This window comes from Somniosus microcephalus, chromosome 3 (genome assembly GCF_052327205.1).
Source record: "Somniosus microcephalus isolate GS21.2 chromosome 3, FLI_Smic_1.0, whole genome shotgun sequence".
In the NCBI taxonomy this organism is placed as follows: domain Eukaryota; kingdom Metazoa; phylum Chordata; class Chondrichthyes; order Squaliformes; family Somniosidae; genus Somniosus; species Somniosus microcephalus.
The window spans coordinates 110,168,770-110,192,616 of record NC_140989.1 but is presented as its reverse complement, the minus strand read 5'-3'; the positions used below and the strand labels follow the sequence as shown (position 1 = coordinate 110,192,616).

General features: G+C 55.8%; 1 protein-coding gene across 4 annotated transcripts in view; it reads left to right on the top strand.

Annotated features, from left to right (window-relative positions):
- LOC147121259 (ribosomal protein S6 kinase alpha-2) overlaps nt 1-23,847 on the top strand; it is an 823,768-nt gene that overhangs the window by 587,637 nt on the left and 212,284 nt on the right. For 3 of the 4 annotated variants that reach the window (XM_085981473.1, XM_085981472.1, XM_085981470.1), the window contains exons 4-5: nt 14,756-14,836; nt 17,121-17,200. In XM_085981473.1, the coding sequence (XP_085837599.1) occupies nt 14,756-14,836; nt 17,121-17,200 (161 nt within the window). Of the gene's footprint in view, nt 1-13,106; nt 13,294-14,755; nt 14,837-17,120; nt 17,201-23,847 lie in introns of those variants that run through there. The other variant, XM_085981474.1, reaches the window with a different exon arrangement.

Genomic DNA, 23,847 nt, shown 5'->3' with positions numbered 1-23,847 from the left:
TCATCCTTGTTTTCAAATCCCTCCATGGGCTCACCCCTCTCTAATCTCCTCCAGCCCCACAACCCCCCGAGATATCTACACTCCTCTAATTCTGGCCTCTTGAGCATCCCTGATTATAATCGCTCAACCATTGGTGGCCGTGCCTTCTGCTGCCTAGGCTCTAAGCTCTGAAATTCCCTGCCTAAACCTCTCTGCCTCACTGCCTCTCTTTCCTCCATTAAGACGCTTCTTAAAGCCTACCACTTTGACCAAGCTTTTGGTCACCTGCCCTAATTTCTCCTTATGTGGCTCGGTGTCAAATTTTTTTTTGTCTTATAACACTCCTGTGAAGAGCCTTGGGATGTTTTACTACGTTAAAGGCGCTATATAAATACAAGTTGTTGTTGTTGTCCTGACTAGCTAAGCTATCGGGTTAACTTGGAAAGGTTCCTTCCCATGTGCAATCATAAATACAAAGTGATAGGTGGGAAGATTCAAAAGTGATTGAAAGTTATTTGCAAAGTCGCATGCTGTTGCAGTAATGATGGAAATGAAAACTGCAGATGTTATGTGATGGAAATCAGAAGCCATGGTTCACTTGGGAACCAATAATGTAGGGAGCTGGAGAATAAGGTTCAGGAGTTAGGGAAAAGCTTGCAAAAAGGATTTTCAGGGTAGTATTCCTAGGGTTACTCACCATGGCATGCACTGGACCTATTTGACAGTCAGATTAAGCAGGTCAATGTGTGGTTCAGCAGATGGTCTAGGAGGAAGAGTTTCAAATCCTTGGTCCACTCAGACCAAAATTGGGGGAAGCAAAGGCTGTACCATTGGGATGGCCCTTACTAAACTGAGGACACACACTTAGCTTGGCTGATAGGATCAATAAAACAATTGGGATGGATTTGAGCTGGGGAAGCAGAGGGAAGTGGGAAATAACATTGTGAATCAATTATTGGGAAGGAGTCATGGGAATACAGTAAGGAGGACAAGGGGTGATCTAATAGCCATGAATGCCAGGAGCATAAGAAATACAATAGATGATAGAGAACGAATAGATATTGCAGGAGCTACTGAAACCTGGCGAAAGGAAAAGGATGGGCGGGGAACAAATCTGCAAGGCTAAGTGTACTTCTGGGAGAATAGATAAGGAGAGTGGGGTTGTATACATGCCGGCTGTCAAACTTTTTAAGCTGACAGTCAACTGTTCAACTTGTGTCAGCTTGTCAACGTTTTATTTGAGGAATCAGCTTTTTTCACAGGCATTGGAGGTTGTCAGTATCAACAAATCAGATCATTTGAAAGGTGTTACTAGAGCTGGTCAGAACCAGATTGGTTGGAAAGTGGTTCTGGAATCAAACAGTGTTGCTTTCTGCCGTTATATGTTGTGCACAAACTTGACAAAAACATTTCAGATCAGCAGTTGGTTTCAGAGAATCTCAATCAGGGGTGTGTTTATTTAGTGCTTCTCTCCAAAGAAACAAATAACCTGATAAAATGCAGCCTGTATGATGCGCCTCAATAACTTCAAGACTCGAAGTTAGCAGAATAAAACAAGGCTTTTATTAGCAAAGAAAAGATGCCGGTGTCTGCACCTAGCTTCACCTAGCGTGCTGCTGTTCTACTGCAAGACAAGCCTGGACTTGTCTTAAGTAGGGCCAGGTATGGGTGGAGCCGACACACAAGGGGGGCGGTGCCCTATACACAATACAAGGTACAAACACCGGAGCAGGCAATACAATATATACAGTTAACTACAGAGTCTGATGAATGGCATATTTCATCACATTCACCCCTTCTACAGATTTAGTCTGTCCGGGGGTGTGATAGTCCTCTGTGACCGACGTAACGGTTATGGTGCCGCGGGTGCCGGCTGGGTGTCCCGGGTGGTCTCCTGGGTCTCTGCCGGGGGCGCCACCGGGGTTGTTGAAGGAGTAGGTGGTGGGGGGGTAGGTGGTGGGGGTACCGTTGGCTGGTGTTCTTCCGGGGGTGATGAAAGAATAGTGGGTGGAGTGGGTGGGTAATAGTTGTTGTTGTTGTTGTTGTAGTCGTTGTCGCTGTTGTTACCGGCTGGGGCGAGGTCTTTTATGGACACAGTGTCCTCCCGTCCGTCGGCGTGCTGGACATACGCATATTGTGGGTTGGCGTGGAGCAGGTGCACTGGCTCCACGAGAGGGTCCGTCTTGTGACCCCTCACATGCTTTCGCAGAAGTACCGGACCTGGGGTGGAGAGCCATGACGGTATGGATACGCCTGAGGTGGATTTCCGGGGAAACACAAACATTAGCTCATGAGGCGTGGCATTAGTAGCGGTACACAATAGTGACCGTATTGAGTGGAGCACATCTGGGAGGACTTCCTGCCAGCGGGAGATAGGGAGGCCCTTGGTCCTTAGAGTTAGGGTGACTGCCCTCCATACTGTCCCGTTCTCTCGCTCCACCTGACCGTTACCCCGGGGGTTGTAGCTGGTGGTACGGCTCGTGGCAATCCCCTTGGACAGCATGTACTGGCGTAGCTCTTCACTCATGAAGGCCGCCCCCCTATCCGTGTGGATATAGCTTGGCATACCGAACAGGCAGAACAGGCTGTTGAGACATTTAATGACCGTGGCGCTGGTCATGTCTGGGCAGGGGAAGGCGAATGGGAAACGGGAGTATTCGTCCACAATGTTCAGGAAGTAAACCTTGCGGTCGACGGACGGGAGGGGGCCCTTGAAATCTAAGCTAAGCCGCTCAAAGGGCCGTGTAGCTTTGATTAGGTGGGCTCTATCAGGGCGGTAGAACCGAGGCTTGCACTCAGCGCAAGTGCGGCAGTTCCTGGTCAGGGACCGAACTTCCTCAATCGAGTAGGGTAAGTTGCAGGACTTTATGAAGTGGAACAGCCGTGTGACCCCTGGGTGGCAGAGGTCGTTGTGGAGGGTCTGTAGCCGATCCCCGGTGGCGTTGGCACACATCCCTCGTGAGAGGGCGTCGGGGGATTCGTTAAGGGCCCCCGGCCGGTATATGACGTCGTACTCGAAGGTGGAGAGCTCGATCCGCCACCTAAGAATCTTATCATTTTTAATCTTCCCCCTCTGTTTATTATTGAACATAAACGCTACCGACCGCTGGTCGGTAAGTAGGGTGAAGTGTTTGCCGGCTAGGTAGTGCCACCAGTGGCGCACTGCTCCACGATGGCTTGGGCCTCCTTTTCCACGGAGGAGTGTCTGATGTCGGGCCCCTGGAGGGTCCTCGAGAAGAAAGCTACGGGCCGCCCTGCCTGGTTGAGGGTGGCCGCCAAGGCAAAGTCAGACGCATCACTTTCCACTTGAAAGGGAGTGTTCTCGTCCACTGCCTGTAGCGTGGCCCGCTCAATATCCTGCTTAATGCTTTTGAAGGCAGCATGGGCCTCAGCAGAGAGCGGGAAAGAGGATGCTTTCAAGAGGGGATGGGCTTTATCGGAGTAGTTAGGGACCCATTGGGCATAATACGAGAATAACCCCAGGCACCTTTTCAGGGCTTTGGGAGTGTTGGGCAGGGGCAGCTCCCGTAGGGGGCGCAATCGGTCGGGGTCTGGTCCGATTTCCCCATTCTCCACCACGCTGCCTAGTATGCAGAGGCGTGTGGTGTTGAAAACGCACTTGTCCTTGTTGTAGGTGAGGTTGAGTTTTTGTGCGGTTTTCAGAAATCTCGCGAGGTTTGAGTCGTGGTCCTGTTGGTTGTGGCCGCAGATGGTGACGTTGTCGAGATAGGGGAAGGTTGCCTGCAAGTGGTGGTCATCGACTATGCGGTCCATCTCCCTCTGAAAGACCGAGACCCCATTCGTCACCCCAAAGGGGACGCTGAGGAACTGGTAGAGGCGTCCGTTTGCCTCGAAGGCGGTGTACGAACGGTCCTCTGGTCTGATAGGGAGCTGGTGGTACGCTGACTTGAGGTCGATGGTGGAGAACACCCGGTATTGGGCGATTTGGTTCACCATCTCGGATATGCGGGGTAGCGGGTAGGCGTCTAGTTGGGTATAGATGTTGACTGTTTGACTATAGTCAATCACCATCCGCTTCTTCTCGCTACCCCTCACCACCACCACTTGGGCGCGCCACGGGCTGTTGCTGCGTTCAATAATGCGCTCCTTCAGGAGCCTGTCTGCCTCGGTCGCGATAAACCGCCTGTCCTCCCAGCTGTACCTCCTGCTTTTGGTCGCTATTGGCCGGCAGTTAGGGGTAAGGTTCGCGAATAGCGAAGGCGGCTTTACCTTCAGGGTAGCCAGACTGCACACTGTGAGGGGCGGCTGGGTCCCACCGAAATTGAGCGTGATGCTTTGGTGGTGGCACTGAAAATCCAGGCCCAAGATCACGCTCACACATAAATCCTTCATAATTAACAGATAAAAATTATTATATACAGTGTCTTTAACGGACAATCGTACCGCGCAGTAACCCGCAATAGTCGACATCTGGGTTTTGTCGGCCATAGAGATCCTGCCCTGAGTAGGGACTATAGTTAGAGAGAGTCGTTGTACCAGATCAGGGTGAATGAAGCTCTCTGTGCTCCCGCTGTCAATTAAACATTTAACCTTGCACCCATTTACCTCAATGTCCACCATCGATTTGGATAGTGGGTGCGGTCTGGACTGGTCCACTGTGATCGACGCCACTGTAGGGCTCTGATTGGGACAAGATGGTGGGCCACACGAGGCCAGGTAAGATGGCGTCCATGCTGTCTGCTTGCGAGATGGCGGACCCCACGAGGTCGGACAAGATGGCGTCCAAGATGGCCGCTCCCACGGCGCGCACGCGGTGGTGGCGGTTTTGCCTGCGGGGTTCCCTCTGCACACCTTCCCAAAGTGCCCCTTCTTACCGCACTTAAAGCAGGTGGTGCCTTTCGCCGGGCACAGGTTCCTGGTGTGCTTCGGCTGCCCGCAGAAGTAGCATTTGGGGCCCCGATGCGTCGCGGCGGTCGTAGGGCTTCTGGGGGGAGAGCAGGGCCCCGATGGTGTTGGGCTACTAGGCGGGGAAGCAGAGGCGGCGTGGGCCGCGCGGCCTGACGAGTAGGAGTCAGAGTTCTTCTGAGCCACATCCAACGATCGCGCTGTGTCCACAGCCTGTGTCAGATCTAGGCCCGTTTTCTCTAGCAGTCTCTGCCGGATGTAATTAGAGCTAAGGCCTGCGATAAAGGCATCCCGAATCAGCTCGTCTGTGTATACCGTGGCTTTCACGTCTTTGCATTTGCAGTCTTTGCCAAGCACTTTTAGGGTGACTAGAAAGTCCTCTAGCGACTCTCCGGGTTGCTGTGTGCAGGTAGCAAGCAGGTGCCTGGCATACACCTCGTTGGTAGGCCGCTGGTAGTGGGCCTTTAGAATGTTGCAGGCATCCAGGTAGCTGGCGGCGTCTTGTATGAGTGGAAAAACCCGGTGGCTTACCCGATTCTGCAGGATCCAGAGTTTCACATCTCCGGTGGCTTTAGAGGCTGTGACGGCTTCGGAGTTGGCCACAAAGAATTCCAAACACTGGAACCAGTGTCCAAACTGTGCCGATGCATCCGAAGCGTGCGGGTCCAAATCCAAGCGTTCCGGTTTCAAAAGTTGATCCATCGTTAAAAGTTTGCTAATAAAATTGATGCGCCTCAATAACTTCAAGACTCGAAGTTAGCAGAATAAAACAAGGCTTTTATTAGCAAAGAAAAGATGCCGGTGTCTGCACCTAGCATGCTGCTGTTCTACTGCAAGACAAGCCTGGACTTGTCTTAAGTAGGGCCAGGTATGGGTGGAGCCGACACACAAGGGGGGCGGTGCCCTATACACAATACAAGGTACAAACACCAGAGCAGGCAATACAATATATACAGTTAACTACAGAGTCTGATGAATGGCATATTTCATCACACTGTAAAAACTTGTTTTCCCCAAAAGGAACTTCCTGGGGCGTGCCTGGATACTGTCTTTTGTGAAACTATATGCCTAAAAACCTGGGCACCGGGAAAGCTCAGTATGCTGGAACGTGTAGCTCCAAGGCGTGTCCAACATAGCATCTCATTTATAGTCCAAGGCCCATCCAACATAGTGCCTCATTTATGGTCCAAGGCCCATCCAACATAGTGCCTCATTTATGGTCCAAGGCCCATCCAACATAGTGCCTCATTTATGGTCCAAGGCCCATCCAACATAGCATCTCATTTATAGTCCAAGGCCCATCCAACATAGCGCCTCATTTATAGTCCAAGGCCCGTCCAACATAGTGCCTCATTTATGGTCCAAGGCCCGTCCAACATAGCGCCTCATTTATGGTTCAAGGCCCATCCAACATAGCACCTCATTTATGGTCCAAGGCCCGTCCAACATAGCGCCTCATTTATGGTTCAAGGCCCATCCAACATAGCACCTCATTTATAGTCCAAGGCCCGTCCAACATAGCGCCTCATTTATGGTTCAAGGCCCATCCAACATAGCACCTCATTTATAGTCCAAGGCCCGTCCAACATAGCGCCTCATTTATGGTTCAAGGCCCATCCAACATAGCACCTCATTTATAGTCCAAGGCCCGTCCAACATAGTGCCTCATTTATGGTCCAAGGCCCGTCCAACATAGCGCCTCATTTATGGTTCAAGGCCCATCCAACATAGCGCCTCATTTATAGTCCAAGGCCCATCCAACATAGCGCCTCATTTATAGTCCAAGGCCCGTCCAACATAGTGCCTCATTTATGGTCCAAGGCCCGTCCAACATAGCGCCTCATTTATGGTTCAAGGCCCATCCAACATAGCACCTCATTTATGGTCCAAGGCCCATCCAACATAGCGCCTCATTTATGGTCCAAGGCTCGTCCAACATAGCGCCTCATTTATAGTCCAAGGCCCGTCCAACATAGCGCCTCATTTATGGTCCAAGGCCCGTCCAACATAGCACCTCATTTATGGTCCAAGGCCCCGCCCGTCCAACATAGCGCTTCATTTATGGTCGAAGGCCCCGCCTGTCCAACATAGCGCCTCATTAATGGTCCAAGGCCCCGCCCATCCAACATCGCGCCTCATTTATAGTCCAAGGCTCGTCCAACATAGCGCCTCATTTATACTCCAAGGCCCGTCCAACATAGCGCCTCATTTATGGCTCAAGGCCCCGCTCATCAAACATAGCACCTCATTTATGGTCCAAGGCCCGTCCAATATAGCGCCTCATTTATGGTCCAAAGCCCATCCAACATAGCGCCTCATTTATGTTCCAAGGCCCATCCAACATAGCGCCTCAGTTATGGTCCAAGGCCCATCCAACATAGCGCCTCATTTATGGTCCAAAGCCCATCCAACATAGCGCCTCATTTATAGTCCAAGGCCCGTCCAACATAGCGCCTCATTTATAGTCCAAGGCCCATCCAACATAGTGCCTCATTTATGGTCCAAGGCCCGTCCAACATAGCGCCTCATTTATGGTTCAAGGCCCATCCAACATAGCACCTCATTTATAGTCCAAGGCCCGTCCAACATAGCGCCTCATTTATGGTCCAAGGCCCATCCAACATAGCGCCTCATTTATGGTCCAAGGCCCCGCCCATCCAACATAGCGCCTCACTTATGGTCCAAGGCCCGTCCAACATAGTGCCTCATTTATGGTCCAAGGCCCACCCAACATCGCGCCTCAATTATAGCCCAAGGCTCGTCCAACATAGCGCCTCATTTATAGTCCAAGGCCCGTCCAACATAACGGCTCATTTATGGTCCAAGGCCCGTCCAACATAGCACCTCATTTATCGTCCAAGGCCCCGCCCATCAAACATAGTGCCTCATTTATGGTCCAAGGCCCGTTCAACATAGCACCTCATTTATGGTCCAAAGCCCATCCAACATAGCGCCTCATTTATGATCCAAGGCCCATCCAACATAGTGCCTCATTTATGGTCCAAGGCCCATCCAACATAGCGCCTCATTTATGATCCAAGGCCCATCCAACATAGTGCCTCATTTATGGTCCAAGGCCCATCCAACATAGCGCCTCATTTATGGTCCAAAGCCCATCCAACATAGCGCTTCATTTATAGTCCAAGGCCCATCCAACATAGCGCCTCATTTATAGTCCAAGGCCCATCCAACATAGCGCCTCACTTATGGTCCAAGGCCCGTCCAACATAGCGCCTCATTTATGTGAAGACGGCAAGTTCAGTGAGTGGGAGGGGGAGGGAGACAGAGGGGGAGAGGGAGGGAGGCAGTGAGGGGGAGTGGGAGGGAGGGAGTGAAGGGGAGATGGAGGGAGACAGCGAGAGTGAGGGGGAGAGGGAGGGAGGCAGTGGGGGGGAGGGGGAGGGGGAGAGAGGCAGTGAGGGGGAGAGGGAGGGAGACAATGAGGGGGAGAGGGAGGGAGGCAGTGAGGGGGAGGGGGAGGGAGGCGGGGAGGGGGAGAGAGGCAGTGAGGGGAAGAGGGAGGGAGACAGCAAGGGGGAGAGGGAGGGAGATGGTGAGAGTGAGGGGGAGGGAGACAGTGAGGGGGAGGAGGAGGGAGGGAGGCAGTGAGAGGGAGAGGGAGGGAGACAGTGAGAGGGAGGGGGAGGGAGACAGCGAGAGGCAGGAGGCGGGAGACAGTGAGAGGGAGGGGGAGGGAGACAGCGAGAGGCAGGAGGAGGGAGACAGTGAGAGGGAAGGGGAGGGAGACAGCGAGGGGGAGGAGGATGGAGGGAAACAGCGAGGGACTGGGAGGGAGGGAGCGAGGGGGAGAGGGAGGGAGACAGTGAGAGGGAGGGGAGGGAGGCAGCGAGGGGGAGAGGGAGGGAGGCAGCGAGGGGGAGAGGGAGGGAGGCAGGGAGGGGGAGGGGGAGGGAGTCAGCGAGGGGGAGAGGGAGGGAGGCAGCGAGGGGGAGAGGGAGGGAGACAGAGAGGGGGAGGGGGGAGTGAGGCAGTGAGGGGCGAGGCAGTGAGGCAGCGAGGGGGAGAGGGAGGGAGCTAGCGAGGGGGAGGGGGAGGGAGACAGCGAGGGGGAGAGGGCGGGAGGCAACGAGGGGGAGAGGGAAGGAGACAGCGAGGGGGAGAGGGAGTGAGGTAGCGAGGGGGAGAGGGAGGGAGGGGGAGGGGGAGGGAGACAGCGAGGGGGAGAGGGAGGGAGGCAGCGAGGGGGAGAGGGAGGGAGGCAGCGAGGGGGAGAGGGAGGGGGAGGGAGGCAGCGAGGGGGAGAGGGAGAGAGACAGCGAGTGGGAGGGAGGCAGCGAGGGGGAGAGGGAGGGAGACAGCGAGTGGGAGGGAGGCAGCGAGGGGGAGAGGGAGGGAGACAGCGAGTGGGAGGGAGGCAACGAGGGGGAGAGGGAAGGAGACAGCGAGGGGGAGGGGGAGTGAGGTAGCGAGGGGGAGAGGGAGGGAGGCAGTGAGGGGGAGAGGGAGGGAGGCAGTGAGGGGGAGGGGGAGGGAGACAGCGAGGGGGAGAGGGAGGGAGGCAGCGAGGGGGTGAGGGAGGGCGACAGTGAGGGGGAGAGGGAGGGGGAGGGAGGCAGCAAGGGGGAGAGGGAGAGAGACAGCGAGTGGGAGGGGGAGGGAGACAGCGAGTGGGAGGGGGAGGGAAGCAGCGAGGGCGAGAGGGAGGGAGACAGCGAGGGGCAGGGGAGGGGGCAGCGAGGGGGAGAGGGAGGGAGACAGCGAGTGGGAGGGGGAGGGAGGCAGCGAGGGGGAGAGGGAGGGAGACAGCGAGTGGGAGGGGGAGGGAGGCAGCGAGTGGGAGAGGGAGGGAGGCAGCGAGGGGGAGGGGGAAGGAGGCAGCGAGGGGGAGGGGGAAGGAGGCAGCGAGGGGGAGAGGGAGGGAGACAGCGAGGGGGAGGGGGAGGGAGACAGCGAGTGGGAGGGGGAGGGAGGCAGCGAGGGGGAGGGGGAGGGAGACAGCGAGTGGGAGGGGAGGGAGGCAGCGAGGGGGAGGGGGAGGGAGGCAGCGAGGGGGAGGGAGACAGGGAGTGGGAGGGGGAGGGAGGCAGCGAGGGGGAGAGGGAGGGAGACAGGGAGTGGGAGGGGGAGGGAGGCAGCGAGGGGGAGAGGGAGGGAGACAGGGAGTGGGAGGTGGAGGGAGGCAGCGAGGGGGAGAGGGAGGGAGACAGCGAGGGGGAGAGGGAGGGAGACAGCGAGGGGGAGGGGGAGGGAGACAGCGAGGGGGAGGGGGAGGGTGGCAGCGAGGGGGAGGGGGAGGGAGGCAGCGAAGTGGAGGGTGCAGGGATGCAATTGGGAGGGGGAGGGAGGCAATTGGGAGGGGGTGTGATGTGTGGTTTTAATGTGGAGCCAGGAGGAGCACTCCTGCATCTCCCGGCTCCATATTGAGGTAAGTATTTTTTGAAACATTTACCTTTTTAGTGGCAGTCCACAGCGATCACTTTAGGGACCGCTGGTTATGCCGCACGGAGAACTGGTTTTCCTGAAGGTAGTCGTCCCGGCACCAGCTGCATTCAGGGCAGCCTAATTTTACAGAGGAGGCCTCAAACAGGCGTTGGCTCGTTCTTTGCTTAAGAAAAAGGCCTGAAGCCTATTTCAGGCTTGGGACCTGGACGCCTCTTTTGATGCCTATACCAACATGGCTGATGATGCTCGCTGGCTCAGAATACATGCGTGCACGCCCCCCCCCCCGCCATATTGGATGCTTTTGTGCACGTTTTACGCTTGTAAAACGGGTACAGCATCATCAAATTTCTAGGCCATATTTTCTTCAATACTGTTTACATAAGAGATAAGGTGGATGTGCTCTAGTATGAATTCATTAACTGGCTTCATCTAACAATTCCTGCAACCGTACCTTTGTGATTGGCCAAGGTTTGGAAATAAAATCAGGAGTGAGGTTGGCAATTCACACTCACAATTGCAGTAGGCTTCAAAACACCAATAAATGTACCAAATCTGTTGTCAAAAAAGTGTTGAGATAGCATGCCCCCACAGAAAATAAATCTCATGCTTTAATTTCCCTACTAACTATGCTTTTGTGTACTACAATAAAATTGATTAAATATTGGACATCCCCACACTGTAGGTTATATCAAGCTTGTGTTGCACTGCACTTTCAGTTTAACTCTTTGCCTTCATGTGTTGTAGGTTTATATTGTAGGGTTCTCAAAATTCCCACATTCCCCGAAATTATGGATCAAGGGACCCTGTGTGGACAAGTTATTAAAACCAGGGTACCCAAAAATGGCTTCTGTAACCTCGTGACCAAAACCGACAGGATTTTTAAAGCAGGGCTCTGCAGATAGGCAGGCCCGGAGATGAAACTTAAAATGCAGGAATCTGTGAAAAGGACTCTGGAGCCAGCCAGCCAAAGTAAACACAGAATATGCATTCATTCGACTTGAAACAGATCAAGCCAGAATGGGCCTAAAATCGAGGCCATTAGGTTTTTGCATTTTAATCGGTAACAGCTCACAGTAGCCATCAAGTCAGGATGGGGAAATTAAGTTTCATCCATGACAAACAACCAGGACATCGGGGCCATTAGACCCAAAGACAACCACTCCACAAGTCGTTAAAATAAATGGCTGTAATCAGTTTAAACGAGCCCGCCAAAAATAAGACAAAGGACTGACCTGATTTGGCGCGCAGATAAGGAATGAAGCATCGGGTATAATTGTAGGCCCATCAGTGGCAATCGGGGCTGCTTGACTCTTATCTCTTGCTTGTGGCCTTGGCCTGCTGCCTCTCGTTCTCGAGCCCGGGCCTCGTGGCGGGCTCTCTTCTCGCTCCCCGCGCCGCTCAACAACCAAGGACGCCCATTACACCGGGGCCAAACGCGGGAGGAGAACGAGACCCAAGTTCAAAACCACACAGGACACACAGGCCACAAACGGGCAGACGAGACGAGACACGATGAAGAATTACGGTAATCCGACAAGAGCAGAGAAGGGCAGCGAAAGACGCATTGGGGTAAAACTAAGCGCCTAGTTATAAGCTGGCGTTTGGTGAATAAGCTGGCATTGCATGCATGGACAGTAAAACCCCGTTGTGATGAACAAGCTGGCGTTCAAAGAATGGGTAGCAGCGCCCGTGACGAATAAACTGGCATTCGAAGCATGGATAGCAACATCATTTAGACGGTAAAGACCGCCAACCGACCCCCAACCATAACAGTACCGCCGACGGCCGCCCGAGGGAGAAGAAGAAGAAAACCCATCGCTGCTCGACGACGACGGTAGCTGAGGAAAAGGAGGGTGCTTCGCATCAACAACTCCAGCGCCGCGCCCTGAGACCACGTGGCAACGGGATACCCCAAAGGACAGCAAGAGCGGACCTCAAAACCAACCCAATTAAAGCAACAGGTTTTGGATTGGTGAGCATGAATTCCCGGCCCCTCATAGCTTAATCTAGTTAGGTATAGTGGGTGGGACAAGGATAAGGGGATTGTTAATGTAATTGTTTTCCCTCGATGTGCCGTGTGTTCCCCATTCCCATATAAGTGTAACTGTTTTATGCCTGTAACTATACCAGTAATTCTCAGTAGTATTGTGTTTTATTCAGCCTTTTTAATAAAATTTTGGTTTTCTTGCATCAAACCACTTGTCTACTCGATTTTCTGTATCGCCGCCTGTGTCTAGAACCCAGTGGGTGTGGAGCGATTTGAACCGCTCAGAGACAGTCAGGGGCAGAGCTGACTGGGCACACACGCCAACAAACCCCCTACAATATTCAGAGCTGTTTGAGCTTTTTTTCGGGCTGTGTCAGAGTTACAAATTTGGGGACTGCACTAGGTGTCCTCTTGAGTTCTATATGTGCGGTCTCTGCCATTAGCAGATCCTCCACCCCCATCCCCTCCTGATCAGATGTTTACCTTTACTGCCCGATATCTCATCAAATTATAGCGTGTCCTGGGTTGTAACATTGAAGTCCTTTGTTGTGTGAACGTGATTGTGTAACCTCGTATTTGCCCCCACTTAACTTCCAGAAGATAGACTGATAAACACTGTAATGAGACAGGGCCAATTGTAAACCACAAAGCCGGATTGTTGTATTAGTAATTTATGAAAGAAGAGAATACAATGTTCATTAAAAATGTAATCTTATTATGCAAAGTTAGGTGCTGCTACAGGCCAAGCTTCACTTTTACAAGTCCGTATTCACTGAATTGGCTGGCTTTAACCTTACAAGGAGGGATCTCTCCCTCTATGACTGTTTTCAGTCCAAATTTCTGCATTTTGTCCTTTTTTAGCTGAGCAGGATGTGAAAGACTTGACCTTTGACCTTCCACAGGTCTCTGTCAGGAATTGGCTAGACTTGACTACTGCCCTCCTGGATATGGGTCCCCTGGCAGCTACCTCCCACTGAAATCAATGAGGAAATTCCAACATTACATGTATGAATGTGACTAGAATGGATTAACAAACCCCATTGTCTCAAACTGATGTGGTATGTAAGAAACATAATTTTGTCATCCATTTCCCAGCTACTGAGTTGAATGCACTTACATGGATAGTTTGTGTGTTGTGTAGATTTAACACCCTGTGTGCTGAATTTAACTTAATAGCAACATCTTGATATAAGTTAACCCAAAATTCCTCCCAGGCCATTTAGCCAAAAGTCTTGAAATGTGACAGTCAGCTTTTTTTAAAGCTGTTAGTCAGCTTTTGCTGTTTTTCTGGGTTAACATGTATAGGGTAGATTTATCAGGGAAGATTTGTACTTCGCTGAGAGGAAGGAACTGGAAATTGCCACAGAGCCTCTTGGGTAGATGTGCAAGATAGAACAGGAAAAACATTAATGGTAGGAATATGTTGCAAGCCACCACAAAATAAGAAGGGATTGGATGTACTGCTGTGAGAGGATTTAAAGATAGTGCAGAGGTGTGAGCTGTAATGGAGATTTTAGTCTTCCTGACACAAACTGGATGGTATAGTGGGGACAATATATATGCACAAGAGGGTTTAATGAAGTACTTCAAGAATCTTTGCTTAAACAGCAAACTCATAAGGAGTAAGGCAATATTGAATTTGTTCCTAACTAAAAAAAGAAATAAGTCAGTTTGAAGTAAGGGAACATTTGGTCTTTAAGAATTTCAACAGTATGGAGAATTTAAATCCAGGAATGTTCTTTAGGGCATAAGGATCAAGGAATGGAGGGGACAGTTAAGGTGTCAAAAGCAAACAGGAAATTTAAGGAACATTTTTATGTAAGAGGGTGATAGAATTGTAGAACAAATTAAGACTATGGGGTGCATATTAAAAAACCATATCAAATTTAAAAAAGAACTGGATGAATTCTTGCTGGTGAATTGGATTCAGAGCTATTAGTTCTGGAGTCACATTAAGGAACCTGAGGGAGGCTTGGAGGGTAGTCTAGATGGACCAATGATCTTCTTCTGTCTGAAACTTTACTATATTATACAGGAAACTTTGTGATATCCGGCACCGACGGGACCGAGCTGTTGCCGATCTATCAAAACTGCCAGACCTACTGTTGAAGCATACGGAGGTTTTCATCTCCGTATCTGACAACAAACACTGTTGCTTAGCAACAGCTTCTAAACAGTCGGCTGCAGCTGCAAGTGTCTCTAGCTGAAGCTGTTGCTATAGCTACAGACCTTGCAGTGCCTGACTGGGAAAAAAAAGCAACGAGAACTAAAAAAACTTACAGAAAACGGCTCCTGATTTTTGCCGTTAGATCGAGTATTCCGGACATATAACCTCCGGATAAACCAAAGTTTCCTGTACGTCACTTTCCTGGGAAATAAGATCCAACTTTATTTTGTTGGGTTTGTTTATAAGGCATTTGATGAGTTCAACCAGAAATCATTGTAAGGTATAATACAGACAGGATACAAAGTTAAAACAGAGATATTGTTGCATTAATTGAGTTTTTTTTGTCTCCTCAGTGCGTGACCGAGTCAGGTCAAAAATGGAGCGTGACATTTTGGCTGAAGTCAATCATCCTTTCATAGTAAAATTGCACTATGGTAAGTTTTGTGCTTTCCATTCAAACTTACCATTATCACTGGTTACCATCACTACCATTACCATCATCAACGCCATCAAGATGAGCAAAAAAGGTTATAAAATAGCTAAGTTGTGTAGGCTAAGGATGGGCTCCTCTTCCGATTTTAAATCCTAATATATTACTTTTCGATCCATTTGGATATTTGGATCCAGTCACAAAAGCCTTAATTTTGGCCCAATTTTGGTGAAATGCATATTCTGACAGCCCCTTTAAGACAGATGATAACAAGATATGCACAGCAGAACACTTCACTTTTTTTTAGTCTAAATATGAGACAACTGTCAATCATCACTGGAGGGAGGGTAGAGAGAAATCTGCAGTTTGGACCAATATGGGTTAACTGGAAGAACACAAGGACAGGTATTAAATCGGGGTAAATTTTCTTCTTTAGTACTCCCATGTAGGGCTTTGCAGGACAGAAATTAATTGGCAGTGCACATTCTTATTTTCTGATTTGTGCCTCTGGAATATAAACATCTGCACGGGTAGCACTAAAAATGAAAATTTACACCAAGAAGTATTACAAACAAGAAAAGACCAATAAGCTTGTTCCTTTTTCATAGATCACCTCAACCTATCTACCATCTCATCACATTCCTCAATCCCTCATTTTTAACTCAGGGTTTGTGGAATTTGAACAATTTGCCTTGATCAACATTGTCAATTCCTCTCATCATCTTGAAGACTTCAATTCAGTTACCTCAGTTTCCACCTTTCTCACAAAAAAGAGACCATTGTCCCTCCTACCAATGTCTCTCCAACCTCCACCAACCTTCAACTGTCATCTCTGGAGTGCTTCTTTAAATACTTGAGCTGAATTGGACCCATGCGTGATGTCATCACTCCTGCTCGTGTTAATTGGTCAGGAAACCCAGAAGTCAGATGCTATTGCAGTGACTGCGAAATCCTGCAAATATCTCCTGCAGATCCCTGGAAGGAGCCTGAGGCAAAAAAGTTGAGGGCGGAGGTCACTTTGACAGGCACTGGTAATGTGCGTCCACCAGGTCCACTTGGCAGCAGGTCTTCTTCCAGCAGACTACAAATGTCTGCCATGACCTGATGCGATAGCCTGAGCCTCCTGAGGCACTGGAGTTCAGTCGTGTCCAGGAAGTTGATCCTCTCCCTATATACCCTGTGTTGGGGGTATTGCCTCCTGTGAGCTGCTCCCCTATGCTCATCCCCTCTCGCCTGTGGAGCAGCAGGTCGGAAAGGAGAAGGCTACCGCTGCTCCTGCTGGTGTTGTTTCTGCTGCTGCTCATCTTGGTGTTCATCTGAGGTCCAAGGTGAAACAGCATAAGCGGCACCCATGCCGATTTGGTATACGACTGATGTAAAGTGGAGATCCTCCAATGTAGTGAGAGTGACCTCCAGTATACTAAGAGTGACCGCCAAAGTTATAGAAATCACCTGCAAAGTACTGAAAGTAAATTCTAAGAACAAGTGGTGTGAGCAAAAGCCTTTCTCTTAGGCAAGGAAGCAGGTGTGAGGTCTCAGTACGTATTGGATTTTTTGACTGGCATTTGATCAGCTCCCTCAATTGCCACGGTGCTCTCACCTTGTTTTCACTGGTGAGGTCCAGGAAGCCCGGGAATCCTGTGGACGCACAGTAAAATTTGAAACCCCAGGTAAAAAAGGCTCTTATTAGCCTCTTAACAAGCTCTAAATTTCTTTAAATTGTTCATTTAACTTACCTCTCGTTAACCTGGTTTCACGCTCGCAGCCTAACGCGCTCGAGTTAAATGCGGAAGCCGGCAGGTTGAAGCCAGCTTCCGATGCGCTGTCAGTTTCAGCGCACTTAACTTCCCACTCACTCCCAAACCCACTCATTCTTTCCTGTTAATATTCCGGCCTCTATTTCTCTTTCTGTACCTGATTTGACACTAATTCACCTTCCTCCTCTGTCGCTCCTCTGTTTCTTTCTCAATCCTTAAATCTCAGTGTTTAATGAAATGTTGGTCTCGTCATTCACTAAGGTCCCAGATGCCCCGTTGCCGTCGCTGTGCCGTTATCAACTTGCACTTCCAGCAAGTTATGGCACAAAAAAAATTCCTTACTCCTTCTATTGTATTTACTCCATATTTAGTCATTTTCCCATTTTTCACCCTGATTTCTCCATTTCTCCCTGGCTTTACTTCTTAGCTTAAGGTCACTTTTTCTTGGTGTTGTTTCTATGTTTTAAATGTTTATGTATCAAACAATCAAATCAAGTAAGACACCTTCATTTCTTTTTGTCCCTCCTGCAGCATTCCAGACTGAAGGAAAATTGTATCTGATTTTAGATTTTCTAAGAGGTGGTGATCTTTTTACGAGACTATCCAAAGAGGTACGTTGGCAAAATTTTATTGACCTCCATTACATGAAAGATGTCTCATCTATGCTGAGACCCAATGGTGTACTCCAGGCCCAGGAGGGTGAATGCCCATGGGTGGTTCAGTAGAGCAACCAAACTTACACCAGTGAGTAGTTCTACCAATTACTCAGCTTTATTTAGAGACTAGCTGAAGTGCCCGGCGGTGCCGAGGGTCTTTTGAGGGCATGTTGTTGTTGGAAGAGAGAGAGAGAGAGCGACTGGGGGGAAGAAAGGGAGCGACTGGGGGGGAAGAGAGGGAGCGACTGGGGGGAAGAGAGAGAGTGACTGGGGGGAGAGAGAGAGCGACTGGGGGGAAGAGACAGAGCGACTGGGGGGGAAGAGAGAGAGCAACTGGGGGGGAAGAGAGAGAGCGACTGGGGGGGAAGAGAGAGAGCGACTGGGGGGGAAGAGAGAGAGTGACTGGAGGGAAGACAGAGAGCGACTGGGGGGGAAGAGAGAGAGAGCGACTGGGGGGAAGAGAGAGCGACGGGGGAAGAGAGAGCGACTGGGGGGGAAGAGAGAGCGACGGGGGGAAGAGAGAGCGACGGGGGGAAGAGAGAGAGCGACTGGGGGGGAAGAGAGAGAGCGACGGGGGGAAGAGAGAGCGATGGGGGAAGAGAGAGCGACTGGGGGGAAGAGAGAGAGCGACGGGGGGAAGAGAGAGCGACGGGGGGAAGAGAGAGAGCGACTGGGGGGAAGAGAGAGAGCGACGGGGGGAAGAGAGAGCGACGGGGGAAGAGAGAGAGCGACTGGGGGGGAAGAGAGAGAGCGACGGGGGGAAGAGAGAGCGATGGGGGGAAGAGAGAGCGACTGGGGGGAAGAGAGAGAGCGACGGGGGGAAGAGAGAGCGACGGGGGGAAGAGAGAGAGCGACTGGGGGGGAAGAGAGAGAGCGACGGGGGGAAGAGAGAGCGACGGGGGGAAGAGAGAGAGCGACTGGGGGGGAAGAGAGAGAGCGACGGGGGGGAGAGAGAGCGACTGGGGGGGAAGAGAGAGCGACTGGGGGGAAGAGAGAGCGACTGGGGGGAAGAGGGAGAGAGCGACTGGGGGGAAGAGGGAGAGAGCGACGGGGGGAAGAGAGAGCGACGGGGGGAAGAGAGAGCGACTGGGGGAAGAGGGAGAGAGCAACTGGGGGAAGAGGGAGAGAGCGACTGGGGGGAAGAGGGAGAGCGACTGGGGGGGAAGAGAGAGAGCGACTGGGGGGGAAGAGAGAGAGCAACGGGGGGAAGAGAGAGCGACTGGGGGGAAGAGGGAGCGAGCGACTGGGGGGAAGAGGGAGCGAACGACTGGGGGTAAGAGAGGGAGACAGCGACTGGGGGAAGAGAGGGAGAGAGCGACTGGGGGGAAGAGAGGGGGGAAGAGAGGGAGAGAGCGACTGGGGGGAATAGAGGGAGAGAGCGACTGGGGGGAAGAGAGGGGGAGAGCGACTGGGGGAAGAGAGGGGGAGAGCGACTGGGGGGAAGAGAGGGGGAGAGCGACTGGGGGGAAGAGAGGGGGAGAGCGACTGGGGGGAAGAGAGGGGGAGAGCGACTGGGGGGAAGAGAGGGGGAGAGCGACTGGGGGGAAGAGAGGGGGAGAGCGACTTTGGGGAAGCGAGGGGGAGAGAGACTGGGGGGAAGAGAGGGGGAGAGCGACTGGGGGGAAGAGAGGGGGAGAGCGACTGGGGGGAGGAGAGGGGGAGAGCGACTGGGGGGAGGAGAGGGGGAGAGCGACTGGGGGGAAGAGAGGGGGAGAGCGACTGGGGGGAAGAGAGGGGGAGAGCGACTGGGGGGAAGAGAGGGGGAGAGCGACTGGGGGGAAGAGAGGGGGAGAGCGACTGGGGGGAAGAGAGGGGGAGAGCGACTGGGGGGAAGAGAGGGGGAGAGCGACTGGGGGGAAGAGAGGGGGAGAGCGACTGGGGAAGAGAGGGGGAGAGCGACTGGGGGGAAGAAAGGGGGAGAGCGACTGGGGGGAAGGGAGGGGGAGAGCGACTGGGGGAAGAGAGGGGGAGAGCGACTGGGGGGAAGAGAGGGGGAGGGCGACTGGGGGGAAGAGAGGGGGAGGGCGACTGGGGGGAAGAGAGGGGGAGAGCGACTGGGGGGAAGAGAGGGGGAGAGCGACTGGGGGGAAGAGAGGGGGAGAGCGACTGGGGGGAAGAGAGGGGGAGAGCGACTGGGGGGAAGAGAGGGGGAGAGCGACTGGGGGGAAGAGAGGGGGAGAGCGACTGGGGGGAAGAGAGGGGGAGAGCGACTGGGGGAAGGGGCCGGAGAGGGAGGGGTGAGGGGAGGGGGGGAAGGGGGGAGAGGGGAGGGGGAAAGGGGAGGAGGGGAAGGGGGGGAAAGGGGAGGAGTGGAAGGGGGGAGGGGGGAAAGGGGAGGGGGGGAAAGGAAAGGGGGAGGGGGGGAAAGGGGAGGGGGGAAAGGGATGGGGGGAGGGGGAAGGGGGAGGGGGGAAAGGGGAGGGGGGAAAGGGATGGGGGGAGGGGGAAAGGGAAGGGGGGGAGGGGGGAAAGGGAAGGGGGGAGGGGGGAAAGGGGAGGAGGGGGGAGGGGGAGGGGGGAAAGGGGTGGAGGGGGGAAAGTGGAGGAGGGGAAGGGGGGAGGGGGGAGGGGGAGGAGGGGAAGGGGGGGAGGGAGGAGGAGGGGGAGGGGGAGGGGGGAGGGGGCGAAAGGGGGAGGAGGGGAAGGGGGAGGGAGGAGGGGAAGGGGGAGGGGGGAAGGGGAGGGAGGGGGGAAAGGGAGGGGGGAAGGGGAGGGGGGGAAAGGGAGGGGGGGAAGGGAGGGGGGAAGGGAGGGGGGAAAGGCAGGATGGGGAGGGGGAAAGGGAGGAGGGGGAGGGAGGGAAAGGGAGGTGGGGGAGGGGGGAAAGGGAGGTGGGGAAAGGGAGGTGGAGGAGGGGAGGGGGAGGGGGAGGGCGGGAAAGGGAGGTGGGGGAGGGGGGAAAGGGGAGGGGAGGGGGGTAAGGAAAGGGGAGGGGGGGAAGGGGAGGGGAGGGGGGGAATGAAAGGGGAGGGGAGGGGAGGGGGAGGAGGGGGGAGGGGGAAGGGGAGGGGGGGAAGGGGAGGGGGAAGGGGAGGGGGGAAGGGGGGAAGCGGAGGGGGGGGAAGGGGAGGGGGGAAGGGGGAGGGGGGGAAGGGGAGGGGGGGAAGGGGAGAGGGGGGAAGGGGGAAGGAGGAAAAGCGGAGGGGGAAAGGGGAGGGGGGAGTAGGGAAAGGTGAGGTGGTGAAAGAGGGGGGGAAAGGGAGGGGAAGGGGAGGGGGAAGGGGGGGTAGAAGGGGAGGGGGAGGGGGGAAGGGGAGGGGGAGGGAAGAGAGGGGAGGGGAAAGGGGCGGGAAAGGGGGGGAGGGGGGAAAAGGAGGGGAGGGGGGAAAGAGGCGGGGGAAAGGGGAGGGGGAGGGGAGGGAGGGGAGGGGGAGGGAAGGGGGTGGGGAGGGAAGGGGTTGGGGAGGGAAGGGGGGTGGAGTGGGGGGGAAAGGTGGGGGGGAGAAGGGGTGGGGGAGGGGGGAGGGGAAGGGAGGGGGAAAGGGAGGGGGGAGGGGGAGGGGGGAGGGGGGGAAAGGCAGGAGGGGGAGAGGGGAAAGGCAGGAGGGGGAGGGGGGAAAGGGAGGGGAGGAAGGGGGGGAAAGGGAGGTGGGGGGAGGTGGGGGAAGGGGGGAAAGGGGGGGAGGGGACGGGGTAAGGAAAGGGGAGGGGGGAAAGGGGAGGGGAGGGGGGAATGAAAGGGGAGGTGGGTAGAGGGGAGGGAAAGGGGAGGGGGAGGAAAGGGGAGGGGGAAGAAAGGGGAGGGGGTGGGGTAAAGGGGAGGGGGAAGGGGGAAAGGGGAGGGGGGAAGGGGAGGGGAGAAGGGGGAAAGGGGAGGGGCGAAGGGGGGAGAGGGGAGGGTGGGAGAGGGGAGGGGGGAGAGGGGAGGGGGGGACAGGGGAGGGGGGAGAGAGGGGGGGAGAGAGGGGAGAGAGGGAAGGGGAGAGGGGGAAGGGGAGAGGGGAGAAGGGGAGGGGGAGAGGGGGAAGGGAAGGGGAAAGGGGAGGGAAGGGAGGGGAGGGGGGAAAGGGGAGGGGAGGGGAGGGGGAGGGAAGAGAGGGGAGGGGGGAAAGGGGAGGGGAGGGGGAGGGAAGAGAGGGGAGGGAAGGGAGGGAAAGGGTGGGAGGGGGGAAAAGGGGAGGGGAGGGGGGAAAGGGGAGGGGAGGGGGGAAAGGGGAGGGGGAGGGAAGGGGGAGGGAGGGGGAGGGAAGGGAAAGTGGGGAGGGAAGGGGGGAGGGAGGGGGAGGGAAGGGAAAGTGGAAGGGGGTGGGGGCGGAGAAGGGGTTGGGGGGGTGGGGGGAAAAGGTGGGGGGAGAAGGGGAGGGGGAGGGGGGGAGAAGGGGAGGGGGAGGGGGGAGAAGGGGAGGGGGAGGGGGGGAGAAGCGGAGGGGGAGGGGGGAGAGGGGGGAGAAGGGGGAGGGGGGAGAAGGGGGGGGAGAAGGAGGGGAGGGGAGGGGGGAGAAGGGGGGAGAAGGCGGGGGAGGGGAGGGTTGGGCGGAAAAGGTGGGGGGGAGAAGGGGAGGAGGGGAGGGGGGAAAGGGGAGGAGGGGAGGGGGGACAGGGGAGGAGGGGAGGGGGCAAGGGGAGGAGGGGGAAAGGGGAGGGGAGGGGGAATGAAAGGGGAGGTGGGTAGAGGGGAGGGAAAGGGGAGGGAGGGGAGGGGGAGGGGTAAAGGGGAGGGGGGAAGGGGGTAAAGGGGAGGGGGGAAAGGGGAGAGGGGGGAAAGGGGAAGGGGAGGGGGGGAGGGGGAAAGGAGAGGGGGAAAGGGGAGAGGGGAGAGGGGGGAAAGGGGAGGGGGAAGGGGAGGGGGAAGGGGAGGGGAGAAGGGGGGAAAGGGGAGGGGGAAGGGGGGAAAGGGGAGGGGAAGGGGGGAAAGGGGAGGGGGTGGAGGGGAGGGGGAGAGGGGAGGGGGGAGAGGGGAGGGGGGAAGGGGGAGAGGGGGAAGGGGAGGGGGAGAGGGGGAAGGGGAGGGGGGAAAGGGAGGGAAGGGAGGGGAGGGGGGAAAGGGGAGGGGAGGGGGAGGGAAGAGAAGGGAGGGGAAAGGGGAGGGAAAGGGTGGGGGGGAGGGGGAAAGGGGAGGGGAGGGCGGAAATGGAGGGGGAGGGAAGGGGTGAGGGAGGGGAGGGAAGGGAAAGGGGAGGGGGAGGGAAGGGGGGAGGGAGGGGGAGGGAAGGGAAAGTGGAGGGGGGTGGGGGGAGAAGGGGAGGGAAGGGAAAGGGGAGGGGGAGGGAAGGGGGGAGGGAGGGGGAGGGAAGGGAAAGTGGAGGGGGGTGGGGGGGAGAAGGGGAGGGGAGGGGGGGTGGGGGGAAAAGTTGGGGGGAGAAGGGGGGAGGGGGAGGGGGGAGAAGGGGGGAGGGGGGAGGGGAGGGGGGTGGGGGGAAAAGGTGGGGGGGAGAAAGGGAGGGGAAGGGAGGAGGGGAGGGGGGAAAGGGGAGGAGGGGAGTGGGAAAGGGGAGGAGGGGAGGGGGGACAGGGGAGGAGGGGAGGGGGCAAGGGGAGGAGGGGGAAAGGGGAGGGGGGAATGAAAGGGGAGGTGGGTAGAGGGGAGGGAAAGGGGAGGGAGGGGAGGGGGAGGGGTAAAGGGGAGGGGGGAAGGGGGTAAAGGGGAGGGGAAAGGGGAGAGGGGGGAAGGGGAGGGGGGAGGGGGAAAGGAGAGGGGAAAGGGGAGAGGGGGGGAAAGGGGAGGGGGAAGGGGAGGGGGGAAGGGGAGGGGAGAAGGGGGAAAGGGGAGGGGGAAGGGGGAAAGAGGAGGGGGAAGGGGGGAAAGGGGAGGGGGTGGAGGGGAGGGGGAGAGGGGAGGGGAGAGAGGGAGGGGGGAAGGGGAGAGGGGAAGGGAGGGGGAGAGGGGGAAGGGGAGGGGGAGAGGGGAAGGGGAGGGGGGAAAAGGGAGGGAAGGGAGGGGAGGGGGAAAGGGGAGGGGAGGGGGAGGGAAGAGAAGGGAGGGGAAAGGGGAGGGAAAGGGGGGGAGGGGGAAAGGGGAGGGGAGGGCGGAAAGGGGAGGGGGAGGAAGGGGGAGGGAGGGAAGGGAAAGGGGAGGGGAGGGAAGGGGGGAGGGAGGGGGAGGGAAGGGAAAGTGGAGGGGGGTGGGGGGAGAAGGGAGGGAAGGGAAAGGGGAGGGGAGGGAAGGGGGGAGGGAGGGGGAGGAAGGGAAGTGGAGGGGGGTGGGGGGAGAAGGGAGGGAAGGAAAGGGGAGGGGGGTGGGGGGAAAGGTGGGGGGGAGAAGGGAGGGGAAGGGAGGAGGGAGGGGAAAGGGGGAGGGGAGTGGGAAAGGGGAGGAGGGGAGGGGGACAGGGGAGGAGGGGAGGGGGCAAGGGGAGGAGGGGGAAGGGGAGGGGGGAATGAAAGGGGAGGTGGGTAGAGGGGAGGGAAAGGGGAGGGAGGGGAGGGGAGGGGTAAAGGGGAGGGGGGAAGGGGGTAAGGGGAGGGGGGAAGGGGTGAGGGGGGAAGGGGAGGGGGGAGGGAGGGGGGAAGGGGAGGGGAGAAGGGGGGAAAGGGGAGGGGGGAAGGGGGAAGAGGAGGGGGTAAGGGAGGGGAAGGGGAGGGGGGGGAGGGGGAGGGGAGAGGGGTGGGGAGAGAGGGGTGGGCGGAAGGGGAGGGGGGAAGGGGGAGAGGGGGATGGGAGG